Source organism: Hyaena hyaena, unplaced genomic scaffold (genome assembly GCF_003009895.1).
Source record: "Hyaena hyaena isolate Hyena2069 unplaced genomic scaffold, ASM300989v1 scaffold_178, whole genome shotgun sequence".
Lineage (NCBI taxonomy): Eukaryota > Metazoa > Chordata > Mammalia > Carnivora > Hyaenidae > Hyaena > Hyaena hyaena.
This window is the reverse complement of record NW_024080807.1, coordinates 2,172,582-2,192,896: the sequence shown is the minus strand read 5'-3', so window position 1 is coordinate 2,192,896 and position 20,315 is coordinate 2,172,582. Positions and strand designations below refer to the sequence as shown.

The 20,315-nt window shown below is 40.3% G+C and overlaps 1 protein-coding gene across 2 annotated transcripts in view; it reads right to left on the bottom strand.

Annotated features, from left to right (window-relative positions):
- Positions 1–20,315, bottom strand: part of SAMD3 (sterile alpha motif domain containing 3) — a 50,190-nt gene that overhangs the window by 17,942 nt on the left and 11,933 nt on the right. The window contains exons 5-7 of one of the 2 annotated variants that reach the window (XM_039240434.1): positions 9,678–9,863; positions 9,344–9,428; positions 1,845–2,012 (exon numbers count right to left, since the gene is read on the bottom strand). In XM_039240434.1, the coding sequence (XP_039096365.1) occupies positions 1,845–2,012; positions 9,344–9,428; positions 9,678–9,863 (439 nt within the window). The remainder of the gene's footprint in view (positions 1–1,844; positions 2,013–9,343; positions 9,429–9,677; positions 9,864–20,315) is intronic. The other variant, XM_039240435.1, reaches the window with a different exon arrangement.

Sequence of the window (20,315 nt, the reverse complement as noted above, 5' to 3'; positions counted from 1 at the left end):
CCAGAAAAAAGCACTGTGTCTTCAGGTGTGAACAATGACCACTTGAGAATCTCTCTCTGCCCAGCTGGCTGGTAGGAACGTCAAAACTAAATTCTGTTGCAACTTAACTCATCTCGGACCCTGGCACATTCATTTCTCTGTGTTGGGTGTGCGCGCACAGACGTGTGTGTGTGTGTGTGTGTGTGTGTGTGTGTGTGTTGTAGCCAAAGCCCCTTCACCAATCTTAGCAGGATTCATCTGAGGATTCGGGCTTATCTGGGAGTCTGGGGGAGGAGACTAGAAGGGAAGACTCTCGAAGGGTGTCATTACATGAAGAATGTTGAGAAGGAACTGAAAGAGAATTGCACGCATTTGTTCAGTGATGGTGTGTCAACAAATGAGAAGAGCTACCATGTGGCTTGTGTGGTCTCTGACCCCACAAATGTGCCCTTGAGTTCTAGTGTTAGGGACAACTGCTAATCGTCTGATTTTACCATAAATTCATTCCATTGAATTTTGGTGGGGCCATGCGTCATAGAAAAGAAGGAAAGCTGAATTTGCAAAACTTTAATTTCTTTCTAAAGGAACTCTATTATTAGCATACTGAAAATCAAATATTTTGAAAAAGCCAATCTACGTGTAACATAATTATGTTCCTTTACAAAGTGACTTTTTATTTTTAAGAATATAAAAGATAATTAAAATAAATCTAATTCTGCCACATCATGAGTATTGTTTATAACTGCAATATTGCCGTCGAAGCTTCTAAAAAGTTATATCACTAAACTGCTACCTTTCATCTTTTTGTCAAAGAGCAGGCATAGAATTATATTATCTTAATTGGTCTTTGATGTGAAAATCTCACTGAAAATTATAATAAGATATTTAAAATGTACACCTTCATCTAAGTTTTTTTTCCTTATTATACATGAGGATGAACGTTTTGCAAAATATGTTTAAAAATATTCCTGCTCCCTGGAGCTTATAGGTAGTACTAATAACACTGAGCCAACCAAGACAGGCTGCTCTAGGTCGATTAAATAAATATACCAACTAAGAAAGAAAATGGAAAATTTACACAATAAGTAACATCAACACATCTGTGGCAAAGAGTTAGGATTACATATTCACATTGGATTGGAGTGGAAACCCAAATGGCTGTCATGGGATTTGACCTCTTTTATACTTGGCAGTCTGGACGTTCTTCGTTAAGGAGTTCATTCACTTCATTAGCAGGGGCCATTTCTGGTTCTTGACCATATTTGGGGGCCCTGAGGTAGTTAAGGGATATTTATAATACCTCAATAATTAGGACCTGCATGCACATTACTTACAGCACACACGCTGCTGACAGAGAAATCCCCAGGCGCTGCCTGGCCCTTAGGCCTAAAGTACCACACGTTTGGCACAGGATCCCTTTTGGGCAAGGGAAGGACACGATGGGATTTATACCCATCCATGTATGTGGGCTACCTCCCTCCCTGAAACCTTGGGGATACAGGCTCCCCCATGAGCTGAGTCCTAAAAACTGTCTGTAGCCCTTAGAACAGCCAGAACGTATCTTTTATGATGAGAGGAAGAGAAATTTTTCAAAGACCCGGGACTTCAGGGCGTTTCCAGGTTTTTCAAAGGTTGGGAAAGAATAAACATGAGATGATGAATAACACACTCTGCTCAAACTGTTTTTGGAAGCTCTCTTCTGGAAATATTATCATGCACGTTATTAGCCACGGAGAACAGATTTCCCTACCTCGAATTTTCTAAAAGAATAACTGATTTTGTTGTAGTGATTGTAGATGCTATTAGTTATTGTCCTTAATCAACCGATCAACAAATGAGCAGAATATTTAAATATCCAATCTTACTTTTATCTGGACAATTTTAATCCCAGCAGAGTTTGTATCAGGAAGAGATTTCTTGGTCTGGCCTCTTCGGTGTCCAAATTTACATTTATTTCTCACCACTTGTTCATCATCTTCTATGGGTCTTCGGACATATTTAAAGCGATCTTTGAGAGCTCGTTTCCATAAAAACTGCATGAATTAACAAAACAGGACAGTTAATCTTCAAGGAGATTGGAATACTCCCCCATAAACAGTACGATCTTTTTCACTCTTGGTTTTGCAATTCTTTTCACCTCACGGTAATAAAAGTAATAGAACTATCCTTCCACAACAGTCTTGTGATATTGCTATAAAAATTATAAGCCCTAAGTTATAACTAAGGAAAAAGAGTCAAAAAATGGTAATATTTCCTCAATGCCACATTGGGATTTTCTAATTTCCAAAACTGGATGTTTTCTTTTTTTAATAAATGGATTTATTTCTGATTGTTTATTCTTTTAAATATATTTAATGTTTATTTACTTATTCTTGAGAGAGAGAACGCACAAGCAGGGGTGGGGAAGAGAGAGACACAGAATGTGAAGTAGGCTCCAGGCTCTGAGCTCTCAATGCAGAGCCCAAAGCAGAGCAGGAACTGTGAGATCATGACCCGAGCCGAAGTCAAATGTTGAACCGACTGAGCCACCCAGGCGCCCCAAAATTGGATGTTTTCTACTATGTTGTCTCCATGACACATTCCACTTTTCCACTGGGTTCTAAGAAAGAATGGATACTGGCTTACGCGTATATGGATTGATGCATTTTCTTAAAAGTTTTTTTCTGTCATCCCTTGAAACTCACTTTGGTGAATACTGTTGTGCACTCATTCCCCAGATATTTGTAGAGCATCTGCTGTTCCAAACACAAAGATCACGTTCCTGACCTGGCAGGAAGGAGGGCTCAGGCAGGCCCAGCTTTCACTCTAGCAGAGGGATAAATAATTTCAATTCAGAGAGAACAGTGTTGTGACAGGGGAAGAGACAGCAGTATCTTATCTGTGCGAGGAGATCACAGAGACCTTCCTGTAGGAGGCGCATGTGAGCTGAGGTTTACATCTCAGGGTTAGAAACTACAGGAGGGTTGGAGACAGCAGGTGGAATGCCCGGCAAGGGGTGGATACAAGTTCAAGGCAGATGAAGCAGACTGTGCAGTGGACATGCCCATGCCATTTGGACAACTGCCACAGCTGTGCATGGCTGGGACGCAGAGTTCGCCATGGGGAATGGCAGAGAATGGGCCAGGAAATAAGGCAGGAGAGGGAAGCCGGCTCAACCCCGAAAGCATGGTTCCCCCATAACAGAGCTTCACGGTGATCTAGAAGCAGATCTTTTCAAACCCCTGTCAGGGGACAGGCTACATCATCATCTCATAGGGAGCTTTTGTCCTTGGTTCTTCCTCTAAAGCAATGGTTCTCAAACTTCAACCAGAATCACAATTGCAGGAGGACACAGGGGACTGGGGCTCCTGGGTGGCTCAGACGGTTGAGTGTCCAACCCTTGATTTCAGCTCAGGTCATGATTTGTCACAGTTCGTGAGATCAAGCCCCATGTCAGGCTCTGTCCTGATAGTGCAGAGCCTGCTTGGGATTCTCTCTCTCCCCATCCCTCCCTGCCCCTCTCCCGCTGATGCTCACTCTACCCCCTGTCTCTCCCTCTCTCTCCAAATAAACAAACTTACACACACACACACACACACACACACACGTTGCTGGACTAGCCTTTCAGTCTCTGGCTGAGTAGGTCAGGCGTAGGGCCAAGAATCTGCATTTCTTACAGGTTCCCAGGTGACACTAATGCTGCTGGCCCAGACCCTAGAGATTCTGATTCAGTAGGTCTGAGTGGAGCCAGGATGTCTATTTTTTTACAAGGCTTTATAGATAATCCAGCTCCAGAGCCAGGCTAGGAGGTCCCCCTAGGCCACATTGAGGGAGGAAAGCAGATGGTCATATCTGAGCTCTGGAAGAATCTGTCCGCCATGTGCAGTGTTTGGGAGATCAAAGACGCGGGCAACAGCTGAGGGACACAACTGGGCTTTCTCAACAAGCCAATGCTCTTCCTCTGCTGGCCCTTTGATTTTGGCCTGGAAACCTCTGTCCCTCTCTTCCCTGACCCTGCTAGTATCTCATATCTAGTTAACTCTTGTCCTGCCTCCAGATCTCAGCTCAGCCATCACTTCTTTATGGAGACCTCTCAGGCCCTAACAGCTAATTCCCTGTGGTTTTCAGCTCTCACCTTTCCTTGTCTACGCTCACCACACTGGTGCTTTACCTTCATCTTTGTGATGCTTTTCTGCTTCTGTGCTTTTCTGCTCTGTTCTTTTCATTCTTCCTCTCTTCATTCTCCCCCCTTCCTTCCTTCCTTCCCTCCCTCCCTCCTTCCTTCCTTCTTTATTTCCTTTCATTAGGCTGTAAGCACACAAAGACAGGCTCGTGTCCGCTTTGCCCACCAAGCCCAGCACAGTGCCTGATGAGTCTTGGAAACTATAAATATTGGACGCCTTGTGTCAGTCCTCTGTGATGTAGATGGACCCAGGTGTTGAAGGAATAGACTAGAAGCAAGACTCAGAGTTTTGGCCTTGCTTGTTAAGGAACTCGCCGTGTGAGGAGTAGCCCAACACTTAAAATCTGAGCCTCAAGGCTCCTTCTCAGCCCCTCGACTTCTGACAGTGCTATATGCTTAAATGAGCCCAAGACTGGGTGACTTTGGGCACAATTTCTAAGCTCTGTTTTCTCACGAGCAAATGGGAAAGCCACTGAAATCACATTAGTAGACAGTCTGGCACGTAGATTTTGCCATTCCTTGTTCCCTGGCTTAAGTTTCTATGGGTTATTCCCAACCCTTCAAAGGAAGGACTTCCATTGGGAGGGCCCAGGGTTTAGGCCTAGTGTGTATAAGCCAAGAACCCTTCAGCAAGTAACCCTTCATTCTTATTTTCCACAGCTATAAAATAGAACAACCAGACCAGTGCTGTCAACTGCACTGGGTTTTGGGAGACTGAAATGAATAGTTACTTGTGGAAGTTATTTGTAAACTAAAGTGCTGTTTGTTCATAAAACCTTCCAAGCCCTGGAGAGGAGTGCTGTGGGTTGAGGTCGGGGGACAGCTTGACTCTGATTAAGCTCCTAGCTATGTATGAGTCAGAGACACTCCATCACCTCCCACAGGCTTGTGGGTCTGCCCTCAGCCACCACCGTTTCACAACAGCACAGAAATAATGGATGGCTTATGTTTTTCTTAGCCTTAAAATATGAAATAATGCAAACACACTTTTTCCTTCATCTTTTCTAAAGCTCTGAGGTCTTTCTAAAGCTGCAGATGTGGTGGTAAGTATTATAGCAATCGACCGTTAGGATTTTTTTGTTGTTTGAAAAAAATTTTTTTAATGTTTACTTATTTTTGAGAGAGAGACAGAGTGTGAGGGGGCGAGGCAGGGAGAGAGGGAGACACAGAATCTGAAGCAGGCTCTGGGTTCTGAGCTGTCAGCAAAGATCCCGACACGGGGCTTGAACTCACAACTGTGAAATCATGACCTGAGCCAGTAAGAAGTTTAACCTACTGAGGCACCCAGATGCCCCTAGGATGTTTTTAAATTGTCAATTTCTTTTTCCTAGCCTCTCCCCTCTCTCCTTATTAACTCTCTGGTAGGAACAGAGAGAAGACAAATCAGCGAGTATTTCCTGAGCATCTACCATTTCTATACCTAAGAAAATTAGCAATAATTGCTTAATATCATATACATGTATACATAATATCATATAAATGCCTGGCACCATGAGTTCCTTACACAGATCCCTCAGTAGAAAATCCCATGTCACTGAATGATCACCTCCTTCGCCATACTTTTCCACCGGGGGGTTAGGGGAGGATGAGCAGTGGGGTGGAAAGAGCTACATGGATACAACTCTCCTTCAATTCCTCTGAAATAGAATATAACCCAGACAGTATGGGCCCCCAATGTAATATCTGAAATTGTCTCTGGCATCACTAGCAAGTCTTGGCTCCGCATTTTAAACCCAGATATAATCCTTAGGGAACATTCAGACAGACCTAGAATATGAACTATCTTACATGGTAACTGGACTAGACTTGTCCGAAAAACAAATATCAGGGAAAAAGTAAAAGAAATTAGAAAAAAGAAATTAAAGAAATATAATAAACTAATGCAATGAATAATCCTTGACTAGATTTTATAGTAAAAATTCCATTTCAAGAAAATGTTTTGGAATAATTGGAGAAATAGGAACATGGGCTATATATTATTATGCAATTATTATATATTATGTTATACAATTATTGCTAATTTTCTTAAGTATAAAAATGGTACTGTGCTTGTAGAGGAAATCATCTGTATCTTTACAAGATACATGTTGAGGTATTTAGGGATGGTATCGGAAACTTGTTTTTTTGCTTCCAAATGCTCAGCCAAAACAAGCAAATAAAGAAATATGAGGCAGGAAAAATAAAAGTGGCAAAAATATTAATACTTACTGAATCTAAATCAGTGATTCTTTCTTAAAGAATTTCTTTTTTCTTCTTTTCTTTCTTTTTAGAGAGAAAGAGTACACAGGGAAGAGGGGCAGAGAGAGAGAGACAGAGAGAGAGAGAGAGAGAGAGAATCCCAAGCAGGCTCTACACTCAGCACATTGCCCAACATGGGGCTCAATGGCTCAGTCACAACCCTGGGGTCATGATTTCAACAAAATCAAGGGTTGGAAGCTAAACCGACTGAGCCACCCAGGTGCCCCAGTGATTCTTAATTATCAGGATTTTGTCCCTTTCCCAGAATGCACATGACAATGTTTGGGGACACGGTTGTTGTTATAATAGTTTGGGTCAGTGGGTGGGGGCTACTCATACCTAGGGAGTGCCAGGGATGCTGCTAACTCACCTACGATGCAGAGGACAGCCCCCACCATGAAGAATTATCCAGCCTAAAATATAAGTATTACTTACCAAGGTTAAGAAACCTTGATCTAGATAAAAGGGTATATAGGTGTTCATTGTAGCATTCTTTCAACTTATGTATGGACTTATGAAAATTAAAAGTTGAGAATAAAACTAGCCTTAAAAATGACAGGTTGCTTGCTTGTGCGCTCTCTCTCTCTCTCTCTCTCTCTCTCTCTCGCACACACACACACACACACACACATTAACATTCTCAGAAATTTTCTATGCTTTCCACTATAACATTAGAAATAACCTCACACACACTTGCAGGGAGAATCTGGGTAAATATCTACCATGCACCAGTCTCCCCTTCCATTCTAGGTGTGCAAACATGAGCTGTAACATGCAAAGCGATTTTTCGGGTCTTTGTTATCAGCTAATCATCTTTTGCTAATGCCACTGGGGATGGAGGTGGGTAAAATGCGCACAAGATCGAAGTAAGCGTTACTTAGTACTTTCTGTTTGTCTCACTTTCATAATCATGAAACTAAACATCAAATATATATAATCAGATAAATATATATTTGCTTATATGGATGCAAAGATTCTCTTGATGGAATCTTTAAGAGCACTAGTTACTTCTGGGGAGGAAAATTAGGTGGAGGACAAGAGGTGGGAGGAAGACTTTTCCATTCATATCCTACTATAGCTTTTGAATTTGAACTCTGTGAATATATAACTTATTCGAACAGCATATTTAAATTATTTTTAAAAACACAACTAGCTCTGTACACAGTAACACTGATTAACTGGCAGATAGTATACCCTGAGTGTAGAAGACATCTTTAGAATCAATTTTGTCAGCCATATCAGTGTGATTATCAACGTGGAGACTCTAGGTTTGCTTTTTTGGGTGTTTTTTTTTTTTTTTTTTGTATAGTGTGGTGTTTTGTTTTGTTTTTTTTTAGAGAAAATCAGATTTATTTTGCAGTGTGCTTTTATATGCAGCAGCTTACTTTAGAAAAGATATCATAGAAGAACCAAAAATACCTAACTGCCAGTCTGGGCTTCAATAGATGCTAGTTCCAGACATGGAATCCAATCCCTTTCCTGAGACTGGTTGGTGAAAAAGAATATATACAACACTCTCAAGAAATTCTGATTCTATCTACACAAAATAAACATTTCTTGAAAATACAGAAAGAAAACAGAAGGAAGGAGAAGAGGAAGGAAGGCGCTTCCTTCTAGTAATGATAGCACTGGCATAGGTGTAGCCATGTCCTTCTCTTTTTGGATATTATATCTCTCTCTCTTTTTTAAACATTTTATTTCTTAATGTATTTTTATATTATTTATTTTGAGAGAGAGAGGGAGAGAGCACAAACAAAGGAGAGGAAGAGAGAGAGTCCCAAGCAGGCTCCACACCCAGCACAGAGCCTGACATGGGGCTCGATCCTACAACCCCTGGATCATGACCTGAGCCAAAATCAAAAGTCAGTCACTCAACTGACTGAGCCACCCAGATGTCCTTGGGTTTTATATCTCATAAAGACCCTTCCTAGAGACTCAACATTACACATGTTTTGAGAGAGAAACAGAAAGATGATCAAGAGACAAAGACGAAGGAAGTGAATGCAGAAGGAACAGTTGGAGCACAGGGGATTTTTAGGTCTGTGAAAATACTCTGTAAAATACAATAATGATGGGTATGTGTCATTATATATTTGTTCAAACCTATAGAATGTACAGCCACAAGCATGAATCCTAATGTAAACTACGGACTTTGGGTGATAATGATGCATCAATATACATTCACCCATTATAGTAAATGTACCACCCTTGTGGGGGATATTCATAATGGGAGTGGGGCTATACAGCAGGGGTAGGGCTAAATGAAGAGATCTCTGTACCTTCCTCGTGCTGTAAACCTGAAACTGATCTAAAAAAGTCCATTGTTTAAAAAGACAAAGTGCGGGCACCTGGGTGGTTCAGTCGGTTAAGCATCCAACTCTTGATTTTGGCTCAGGTCATGATCTCGAAGTTCATGGGATCCAGCCCACATCGGGATCTGCACTGCAGTGCCCACTTGAGATTCTCTCTCTCCGACTCTCTGCCTCTCCTGTGTTCACTCACCCTCTGTCTTTTTCTCTCTCAAAAATAAACATTTAAAAACTCCATTTTAAAAACAGTTTTTGGAATAACTGGAGAAACGGGAATGTGGGTTACATATATTATTATCAAAATAAGTAAACATTAAAAACAAAAAGGCAAAGGAACACAGAGAGACAGAGAAGGTATTAAAAGAGAGCAGAGCCAGACAGAGAGGTGGGGGAGGGAGGGTGAGAGAGAGAGAGAGACCAAAGCTAATTAAAAAACAAGGACTGACAGAATGAGACAGAGCCAAAGGAATGGAATCAGAGAGAGACCAAGACAGAGACAACAAGTCAGAAAAGACAGAGAAAGAGAAACAGACACAGATGGACAGACAGAGAGAGACTGAGGGAGAGGGAATGGGGCATACAATTACTGGACAATACAAAGCTATTATTTCAAGATGGGTGGAGACAGATGGAATGGCCTCATGCGGTCGCTTACAAAGCCACAGCCATCCTCGTCCAAGAAAGGGTGAGCTTGCAGCAAGGCGTTGACCACATCATTGTACTGCTGGGTGCTGGGGTACCTGTTCGGTGCGACAAGGAGCAGAGTTTTCACTTCGAGCAGCCCGCATTCCTTCCTATGTGTCCAAATTACTCTCGCTTTTCTTCAAATCCTTCTGTATAACAAGGTAGACATTCAAATATTGGGCAATGTTGGACTTATTACCAATACGTCATCCAAAATCTACAGAGAACTGGTTCCAAATGAATTCTACTCTACTCTGGAAACAGACCCTCTCCCAAAGCACGAAGTCTGCCCTGTTATTACTCACAGTGAGCCTTCCAGATACTTAGTCATGTCGGCCTGGAGAAACTCGATGATCCTTATCCTCATGCTGTGATCGGGACACTTCTGTTCTGCTAACATGCATTTGACATCATAGGGGAACTCTGGTAAAACATACGCCTTAGTCCATTGCCATGCTTTATTCCTTGCTACAACATGTTTCACATTCCTTCTGTTAAATAAAAACACACAGAGTGAAACTATCTCAAAGAGATGCAACTTATGAATTCTCTACCTCCTGAGAAACGATAATACAGACCACTTTCTTGAGGCCTAACTATGTGGAATTCATCAATCCATCTTGCATCCATCCATCTATCCACAACGGTTTGAGGGTTCATTAGCTATCTCTGTTTTCTTTCCCTTTGCACACACACAAATATTTGTAGTTCTGGGGGAAAAAAAAGTCTTAATAAAATAGACTGTGGAATGAAGCCTAAAGTTGGAAAGAAGATTAAACCATATATCTTGAAGATATGTGATGCATAGCTCAAAACTGAACAAGATATCCAAATAAAAGAGAGTAAGTTGTAACTCACCAAAGCAAAAGAGGCCTACAAATAAAGTCTTAGTGCCTGATGAAGAAAATTCTTCTAATTAATTTATTTTGTTGCTGTTTATAGTGAAATACAGGATCCACTTAATTTAGTTGGTCTTTGGTTACTTTTTAAATTTATTTTTTATTTTTAAAGTTAATTTTATTTATTTATTGTTTCCTTTTTAGAGAGAGAAAGCGTGAGCCGGTGAAAGGAGTAGAGGCGGGAGAGAGAGAATCTTAAGGAGGCTCCACACTCAGCCCAGAGCCCAACAAGGAGCTCAATCCCACAATCCTGGGATTATGACCTGAGCCAAAATCAAGAGTTGGCTGAGGTACCCTAGTCTTGGGCTATTTTAATAAGGAAAACGTAGTTTCTAAATTAAAAGTACATATTAGATACCTAACATTCAGATGAAGTTTCTACAAAAGGCTACAGGAAACTATAGCTACAAAAATCAAATCAAGCTCATCCATATTTACCTGGAGGCTGGAGGTCAGAGTGGGGACTGACTGTGGAAGGGTTCAAGGGGAGTTATTCACGGGAGTGGAAGTGTTCCAAAATGGACTATGACAATGACTGTGCACTTGTTCAAACGTGCTAGAATGAACTGAGCTGTGTATTTTAAATAGATGAATTCTATGTTACATAAATGATACCCCAATAAAGTTATTTACAGACTATCAGAACCACTTTAAAACCTTAAAGTTAGTAACTGAACATTAAGTGTGTAAAAAGAAGAGTCTATAGTAAAATCTCCATACAACTTATCAGAGGTAATAGGCTTGCCTTGGAAAGGAAGTGAAGTAACAGAGGCAAGCCAAGTAGAAGACAAAGAACAGAAGGATTTCCTGAATTAGCCTAAGTAGCTTTATTTTCTGGCACACCCACGGAATCCTTGGTAGTCCAAACAAACTTCTGATGAGTTTAGAAAGGCCAGGTTTCCTTTAGAATTTGAGGTCATATATTATAAAAGTGCATGAGCTATAATGAAACATGAAGAATAAAGAAAAGACTGGGGCGCCTGGGTGGCTTAGTCGGTTGAGCGTCCGACTTTCGCTTAGGTCATGATCTCGCGGTTCGTGGGTTCGAGCCCCTCGTTGGGCTCTGTGCTGACTGCCAGCTCAGAGCCTGGAGCCTGTTTCAGTCTGTGACTCCCTCTTTCTCTGACCCTCCCCTGCTCACGCTGTCTCTCTCTCTCTCTCTCTCTCCTATAAATAAATAAAAACATTAAAAAATTTAAAAAAAAAAGAATAAAGAAAAGAGGAGAAACACTCTTCTCTCGTCATAAGCTCTCTCCTTGTTTCTCCTCTTGGCAGTTCTATCTCAGTGCTGAAAATACGTCCTGGCTGAAATAAGCACATGGATAATTTAATACATGATCCAACCCAACAAAAGACAATTCCCAGATGAAATTTGTGCTTCACCTCAAGTATTTCCAGTATGTTTCTCTTTCATTTCTTTCAATCACTCAACTATTAGTTACTTGGCCGGGTGTGGGGGTTGGGGGGTGTTTATTGTATGTCAGTTACTCTTCAAAGATCTTTATTTCCTCTCCTATTCTAACAACGTGTTTCTTTCTCCCATAATCTCTCCCTTACCCATTCAGACCTAGAGTGTAAAGTAAGGCAAGTTTTGTTTCCTGTATTTTGTGCCTTCTCCAAATTTTTAAAAGGTGCTATAACTGTCGAGGTGTTAAATTTGGTTTTGGTACATTTTATCTCCTTTGCCCCAGGAGTTTCTAGTAACTAAAGTAGCTGCATGACATCTTTAGACTTTTCAGGTTGCAATCTCTTATTTATTACTACATTAGAGGGTAACTTCAGTATTACAATGTTATCAGATAAGCCTTGCTACAATTTTTACCTTCCTGTTCTATATATTTTTTCTATATGTCTCTTTTTATTAAAATAACTGTAGGGACTATATCATGGTATTATTTTTGTCAAATGCCTTAACTGTAGCTAGACATATGCAAGCTCTATCAAAGCTAGATAGTCCATCTCACTTTTAATAGCATTATTACACAAAATCAGAAGCATCAATTTTTTAAATTTACATTAAGGCAATTTAAGAAGATATTCTGGAAGTGAGAGGAATACAAGTTATGCTATCTAATACAAGTCCACACAAGTATTACACAAGTAAAAGGACTCATCAGAAATTAAAAATACACTCTAGGGGCACCTGGGTGGCTCAGTCAGTTAAGCGTCTGACTTTTGGTTTCAGCTCAGTCATGATCACGTGGTACAAGAGATCGCGCCCCAAATTGGGCTCCATGCTGACAGTGTGACACCTATTTGGGACTCTCTCTCTCTCTCTCTCTCTCTCTCTCTCTCCCTGCCTCTCCCCTACTTGTGTGCATTCTCTCTCTCAAAACAAATAAATAAATGTTAAAAAATATTTTTTTAATGTTTATATATTTTTGAAAGACAGAGAGAGACAGAGCATGAGTGGGGGAGAAGCAGAGAGAGAGGGAGACACAGAATCTGAAGCAGGCTCCAGGTTCTGAGCTGTCAGCACAGAGCCAGACACAGGGCTTGACCCACAAACTGTGAGATCATGACCTGAGCCAAAGTCAGATGCTTAACTGACTGAGCCACCCAGGCGTCCCAAATAAACATTTTTTAAATAAAAAGAAAAAGATTAAAAATAAAAATACACTTTACCTTAGAAGCAGTTAACTGCACACACAATCATTTCCCATCCATAAAATGTTTGCATTGGATAAAAAAATCTTTACTGTGAGGTTAAGATTATTTGTATTATCTTTATCGAGGTAGAGCTGAGCAGAATATGAGTAGAATCACCCTAAAGCAAGTGCAAAGAGGAAAAAGCAATCCCAAACTGGGAGGACACTAATATTTCTATTCCCACCTCACAATGCCAGTGCTTTTCGACAAAACACCACAAAAAACCTCCAATCCAATGGATCTCAATCATGGGTATGCAACAAAATCAAGGTTTTAAGACAATGTTAGTGGCTAGGATTGATCCCTGTCTAAATGAATCAAAGTGTATTGAACTAAACAGTTTATATACAGGGTTTATAATTGTAATAAAAAAAAAACCTTCCGATAAGGTTGACACGTTTGATAAATGGCAACATCATCATTGCAATATGCACTAACTTTCAAAAATTATGAGATGAGGTTCTCATGAAAGAAAGCTCAGTGGTTCTGAAACATTGTTTAACTTGAATCAGGGTGAAAAATCATCTAATTTTGCAGACAGTGGGATGCTCCCCTAGAGGAAGGAAGATGGCTCTATTAAGAAGAGATCAAGTTGAGCTCCAGCTCTCCAAGAAAAATTTCAATGCACAGAAGACAGAGAATGAGCCTTGGCAGTGAGCAGAAGAGGCATATGTGTTACCCGTGAGGGCAGGAGCCATTTCTTTGATCTCCAATATATATAATTTTGCTTAGTAGGGGTCATGCACAATGACTTTGATGGAAGGAAGAATGTGGTCAGCTGGACGGAGAGGTTATCTGAGCATGGCTGAATTCACTTTGGTCTCAATAATATTTTTAACCTTTCAGCGGTTCCTCACTGCATTCGCTACCCCGGTAATCCAACTCCATTTATGCTCCAAATATGTCCTTCATATCACTCCCATCATGCCTTTCCTTAATCTCTTGCACATTAATCTCCTCTCAATCACTTTATAAGACTGCTTCCTTGAAAGTTAATAATGATTTCCTAATTTACAAATTCAGAACCTTTTGAGAAGGGCTTTTTCAAGACCTTTCTAACTACCTTTAGTACAACTGACCACTTTTTCACAGCTCTCTTTCCTTTCTCATTTTCCTACATGCTATTTTACTTCCTCCCTCTTGTCCTATTTCTCCAAGAACTCAATAATCTTCTCTTTTCTGTGCCTCACCCTGCATCTCCAGCAATTTTTACATTATTCATTTCATACTCGGCATGTCGAAAGTGATTTATAATCTTTTCATTTCAAAACCAGTTTTCCATTCACTATAGACTGAATAGTGTCTCCCCCACCAACAGTCATACAGTTGAAGCCCTAATTCCCAATGACACTGTAGTGAGAGACAGGACTTTTATAAAAATAATTAATGTTAAATGAGCCCCTGATATATAGGATTAGTGTCCTTATGAGAAGAGACATCAAGGAACACACTCTCTTTCTCTGTCATATTGGCAATTTGCCAGCCAGGAAGACAGCTCTCACCAGAAACCAAATTGGCTGGCACCTTGATCTTGGACTTTCCAGCCCCTGAAATGTAAGAAATAAATTTGTTTTTAAAACCACCCAGTCCATTTAATTATGGCAGCTGAGCTAAGACACCATTCTGATTTCCATGTTTCTTTCATTGTACTGCTTTCTCTTAGCAACTCAGACTTAACACTTCACTGTCTTCTTCATCTTAATTCATTACATCTGGGTATCATGAAAATTTCTCTATATCTTATCTCTTGTATTTGCTACTTCTGTCCATTGTTCACATTACTACATTTACCCAGGCATTCACCACTCAAATGTGAGCTACTTCAGTGGTTGACTAGCAGAGCTCTGTCTCTGGAATGGCCTAATTAGCTCACACTGGACCAGCTATCCCTTGAATAATAACTATTAGCACTGGACAAAATACAAAAGCAAACAAATAAGCAAACAAAAGTGAACTGAAAACACTGGCAAGTAAGAAAAATAAGCAAGCAGATTCTGAAGAGTGGTCTACACTTGGGGGGTGGGAAGAAGGAAGACATGGGATAAATTTCTTTTTTATGACTTTTGGTCTGAAGGCCAGCCTCAGGCAGTGCTGCTAAAACTCTAATAGCAGACCCACCATCTTTCAGGACTAGTGAATTAGTGGGCAGAGTTTGGGTAACCTCATCTCTGGAAAGAGGGAGGAGAATCCCAGAAAGGAAACAGCTAATTAGAGGGAACTACAAACTCTGTGTCTAAGCTATTGAAATCTCTGGCTGATCTGGAACCACACACGTGCATAGCCCAACTTCACATAAGAGAACTAAACTTGGATTTGAGCCGATCCCCAAGAGACAGTTTTCAGTTCGAGCCCAACAAATTTTGTTGCTTTGCTAAAACAAACTAACCAACAATCAACACTTGTCAGGTGAATAGGCCAGAATCAAGAGTCTCCACACTGTCACATTCATAATGTCTAGGATGTATTCCAAAATTATGTGACATAAACAAACAAAGCCTCAGGAAAGTGTGACTCGTTCTCAAGAGTAAATACAATTAACAGAGTATGATGTTGAGATGTCAATGAGGACTTTAAAACAGCTAGCATAACAATGTTCAATGACTTAAAGGAAAATGTGTTAGAATGATTTAAATAGTAGGACATTTAAGCAGTGAAATAGAAATTATTAAAAAGAACCAAAGAGAAATTTTAGAAGAGCAAATTACAAAATTTGAAATACAAAAAATGGACTAGCTAAGATTAACAGGAGAATGGAAGTTGTATAGAGAAGAGAATATTATGTATCATATATTCTCTATAGAGTGAGCTTGAAGGCAGAGCAGTAGAAACAATCCAGTCCAAAAAAAAATAATAATGAGAAAAGAGATTGAAAAATAGGGTAATAGTTCGTTTTTAAAATTCAGTGTTGTCATATTTTATCCCCTTAGATAGTCCTAAAATCTTCTCCTCTTGACCTTCTATCTAATTTTACATAAACACTTATATCATCATGTCAGTTCGTGGAATAGCCAGATAGAGCTGATTACGGGCTTCCAGTTCTTCTTGACCCAAGACATAGCCCAGGTACCCAGTACACTCAGCCAGTCTTGACTGACACAGTAACTATGCCCAAGAAAATGAGCAACTCAAGTCCTAGGCCATGGCTCCTGGTCTGATTGAATGACCATATCAAACAATGCCAATTCATACCTGGCTATCTGAGATCTGGACACCTTAAGAAAGCTGTTAATGATGCTATTCAAAAGTAACATCTCTCTGTAGCTTTCCAGGCTCTCAAGTTCCTATAGAGAAGCTCTTCCTAGGACTCAGTTGCCCTGTCATGATAATAAAGTGGATGCCCAGCCAGGACCAGTATCCATCAGAAAACTGTCTCTAGAGAGAAGACAAACAAGATGTATAAACACAAAGCAGAGCTGGAAAAGAAACATATTGCATGAATAGTGGGCTGTTGCTGGGCTCCTATATCTGCCCTAATCATATAACAATTTTGCCCTAACTGGATGAACCCTTGGACTACCACTTCAACTGTTATCTTTTGGAGCAGTTTGGAGTGAAGAAACACTGGTTATCTATCTCTGTTTCCATGACTGAATCTATAGAGGAGCTCATCTGTCTCTGGGTTTCTGTGATCTGATAACCGCACATCATGTATAAGCCACATGCAGTCCAAGTACTCAGGAGTCCAGCATTTCTAGGGAAATTCGCAAACTGTTAAGGAATTAAAAAAAAAAAAAAAAAGAAAACCTCAGGTACTGAAAGACAGAGCCAATGTGGAAATTTCAATCCAAATCTAAAAGTCTAATAGTTTAAAGACCAAGTGTATGGGAAAGCTGAAACTTTGCCTTCAATACCTGACTGTATTAGATGTTTTGCCTTTTGTGATTTATCAGGCGACCTTCACCTTTTCCCCAATACTTATAAGTATGATAATCGTCCTTTTTCCTTACAATGTAACCCATATGTTGAGTGACATGGGTGATTCAGGATTCTCCTGTCCCTGTATGCTATGTTTATCTCTTTGACCAAGAGCATCTTCAGTATCTGGTCTTACTGAGAATAGTTACTGTCTCCTATTTCTAAGAGAAGGTATGAACAAGGCCTATCCTTAAATTATCAGGCCTTTGGGTTCCTGGAACTCTCCAAGAAGAGGAAAATAACTATGATTTATTAACATATTTGAAAGGAAAAATGTATTTTTGGAAGGAAAAAACTGGAGCTCTTCCCTGCAATAAAACCCCATTTAGAGCTATTGAGTGTTGGCAATTATTTTATTCCCATGAAAGCAGATACTCTTGCTTTAGGGAGACTATAAACTCTTGAACCTCCAGACCAGAAAGTTTTGGTGTTTCTTTGTGAATTAAAAAATCTTAAGAGTCCAAAGCTGTTGCTTCCAATTTAGTTGACTCTCATATTTAAGGAAATTTACCCATTCTCCTTCTACTTATCTCCACAAATAGAGCAGGTGATAAGGTTTTTACATTCTATAAACAAAACCAAAATTCATGGTGTGTAACTTCTTAACATCCCAAATTTGAATTCATCATACTTAATATTTAGGACAATTCATAACATGGTCTGATTTTGTGCTATCTTATTATCAGCTATTATCCAATGTGAATTCTCAGATCCAGCCAAAAATGAAGCCTTCTATATCTGCAGAACACACTACACATGTATCAGTAGTTGTTTCTCTCACCCAGAAATCCCTAAGTTTTCCTCATTCTCCTAGGCTCATCTTAAGCCCTTTAGGTGAACTCTTCTCCATTCTTCTGACTCTCAGGTGATCTTCCTTGTCTGAGTCCCCACATGACCTAGTCCAATGTTGGCCCCGTAGGGACTCAACTAAGTCTTGCCTCCTCATCTGTTTTTATTTCCCTATGAATTTGTTGAGTGGAGCAATATGTAACAAAAATGTTGTAAAAGATTTAGGAATGTTTGAAAGAGCTATAAAACATTACATGTAATATTCTATGACAGATAAAGACAGTCTTTAGTTCCATACACTTGTGTTTTCATACAAAAAATCTACATATTTCCAAAAGGAGAGTTCTGTTATATTAAAAGTAGCCCACCTATCTCAAAGGAACCATTGAGTAGCAAGGCATCAAGCCAACGTGCCAGCGAAAAGAAGTACCACATTACAAAGTCTTTATGTTTGAGATATGCAAACCAGTAGGACTCAAACGCTAGAGAGGCAGATATGGGATTGGAGCAGAGTCTTCCGTATGCACAAAAGGTATACAAGAATTAGACTGCTGTGGAGAATTACAAAATGACCAATCCCCCCCCCCCCAATAAAGCCTCCCAAAGGAGATTTCTCAGTGTCTCACCAGGCTTCAGCTGCATCTCATGTGGCTTCACTACAGACCCGGAGGCAGAGTTCACATCACACTCCTCTGAATCCTGGTTGCCTTTTGGAGGCAGAGTCATTTCATGTATCATCCCCGCTGTTTTAAACTTCAGAGAACAAATGGCACCTTTCTCCAGGGGCACCTATTTAGAGATAATCTACTACTTCAGGTACTATGATGTTTTTCTAATCTGACAAAATAGAATAGCTTTCTGGTCCTCAAGGAAAAAGAACAAAGGACAACTGGAGCACATAGCTGTGAAGAATGGCCATTCTGGCCATAGGGCTTAGTCTTCACATCTGAAGTAGCACCGGCATAGTACTGCCATCATTGGAAGAGAAAGTTGTGACAAATGGAGTGCTCTCAGGGACTGGACTGAAAGACTGTGTTCCACAAACCACTTTATTTTTTAAAAAATTTTAATGGTTATTTACTTTTGAGAGAGAGACAGACTGCGAGCTGGGCAGAAGGGGGAGTGTGGGTAGAGAGAGAGGAAGACACGGAACCCGAAGCATGCTTCTGGCTCTGAGCTGTCAGCATAGAGCCTGACCTGGGGCTTGAACCCACAAACCGTGAGATCATGACCTGAGCCAAAGTCAGATGCTTAACTGACTGAGCCACCCAGGCACCCCTAAACCACTTTATTTTGAGATCTCATTTTCCTTTTATTCTTCTCCACACCCAGGCTTACAGACTTTATCCACTGAGAATGGTATAGATTGGCATGCCCAGCATTATATGATCAACTCTGAAACTAAATGCATGTAACCACAGCAACATCTAAAAGCTTAAATGTTTTTGGAACATAGAAGAAGAGGAAGGAATAGATATCTGTTTAAAGAAACTGCTATCATTTTAGCCTAGAAAAGAAAAGGATGTTACACTATGTATCTTCAAAATTGTGATCAAACTTGACCTAACTACAAGGAAAACAGAAATGTCACTCTATGTTCTATGCCAGTACTCTGGCAATCATCTGCTTTACTTTACCTAGGCAAGACTTCCCACTGCCAAGTAACCAAGGTGAACAGGAAGTTTCGCAAAGCTCACTAAAGGGTCACGTGCCAATGAACGAGGTGCGATGCCACCTCTGAAAACAGAGAACAGTGTTGCTGCAAGACATACATGGATTATGAAGGAAACGTTCTTTTGTTGCTGGAACTGATGGTACCACCACTAATTCAGAAAATGCTTGCTCCACATTCTCAGCATTTTGATGTTTGCTTTTAATTTATGTTTTATAGCTGCGGGCTTTCACATCTGCCATTTAATCCATGAGTCTTCCAGAAGAATATAGTTTCTGAAGTACATGTGTGAACCCATAATCAGACATAAAAAGAGGGCAGAGATGTGAATGGCATCAGGCATGTGTTGTGGTATAGACAGACTCCTCTTATATTCTCCCTGCCTTTGGCTGCCAGTCTGAGCATCAAAGACCCAATAGCCTTTGGGGTCTTGAGTAATCACAAAAAGAAGCCAATATAAATCAATATTTTATGTCTTCATATTGTCCAATTTCTCTTAGTATTGACAGACTTACAAAAATCCAGGAATTTCCTGTTTTATTGCCAATATTTATACTAACTAGCATGATAGTCACAAAAACCATTGAAAAGTCTCACAGAAGTATCATGCCTGAGTCCCTCTTTTTCATTTTTGTTCCTCATTCACGCATAAACAAAAGCAATGAGATATTACTTACTTAGTTGTTGCAAAGTGGTTCAGTACTACTATTTTGTAGTTTAGAAGTATCAGTCTGATCATTCAGGATTGAGTGGATCCAAGGCAGCGCTACCATCATATGGCTAGACTTTTGGATCTGGACCTCCCAAAGAACAGTATATGTCCTCAGAGCACCTTTTTTTTTTTCTGGGGGGAGGGTGCAGAGTAGGGTGCAAAACTCATTTCTCAAATCTTATCAGAGTGCTGGTTACATATGCCTCGTGGGACAAGACCTTTAGTGACTTGGTCTTTTCCCAGCAACCCTGCTCACCTGCTCACCTAGGCTGGGGTTGGCCAGTTGCTCTACTGTGGAGCTTCCTAA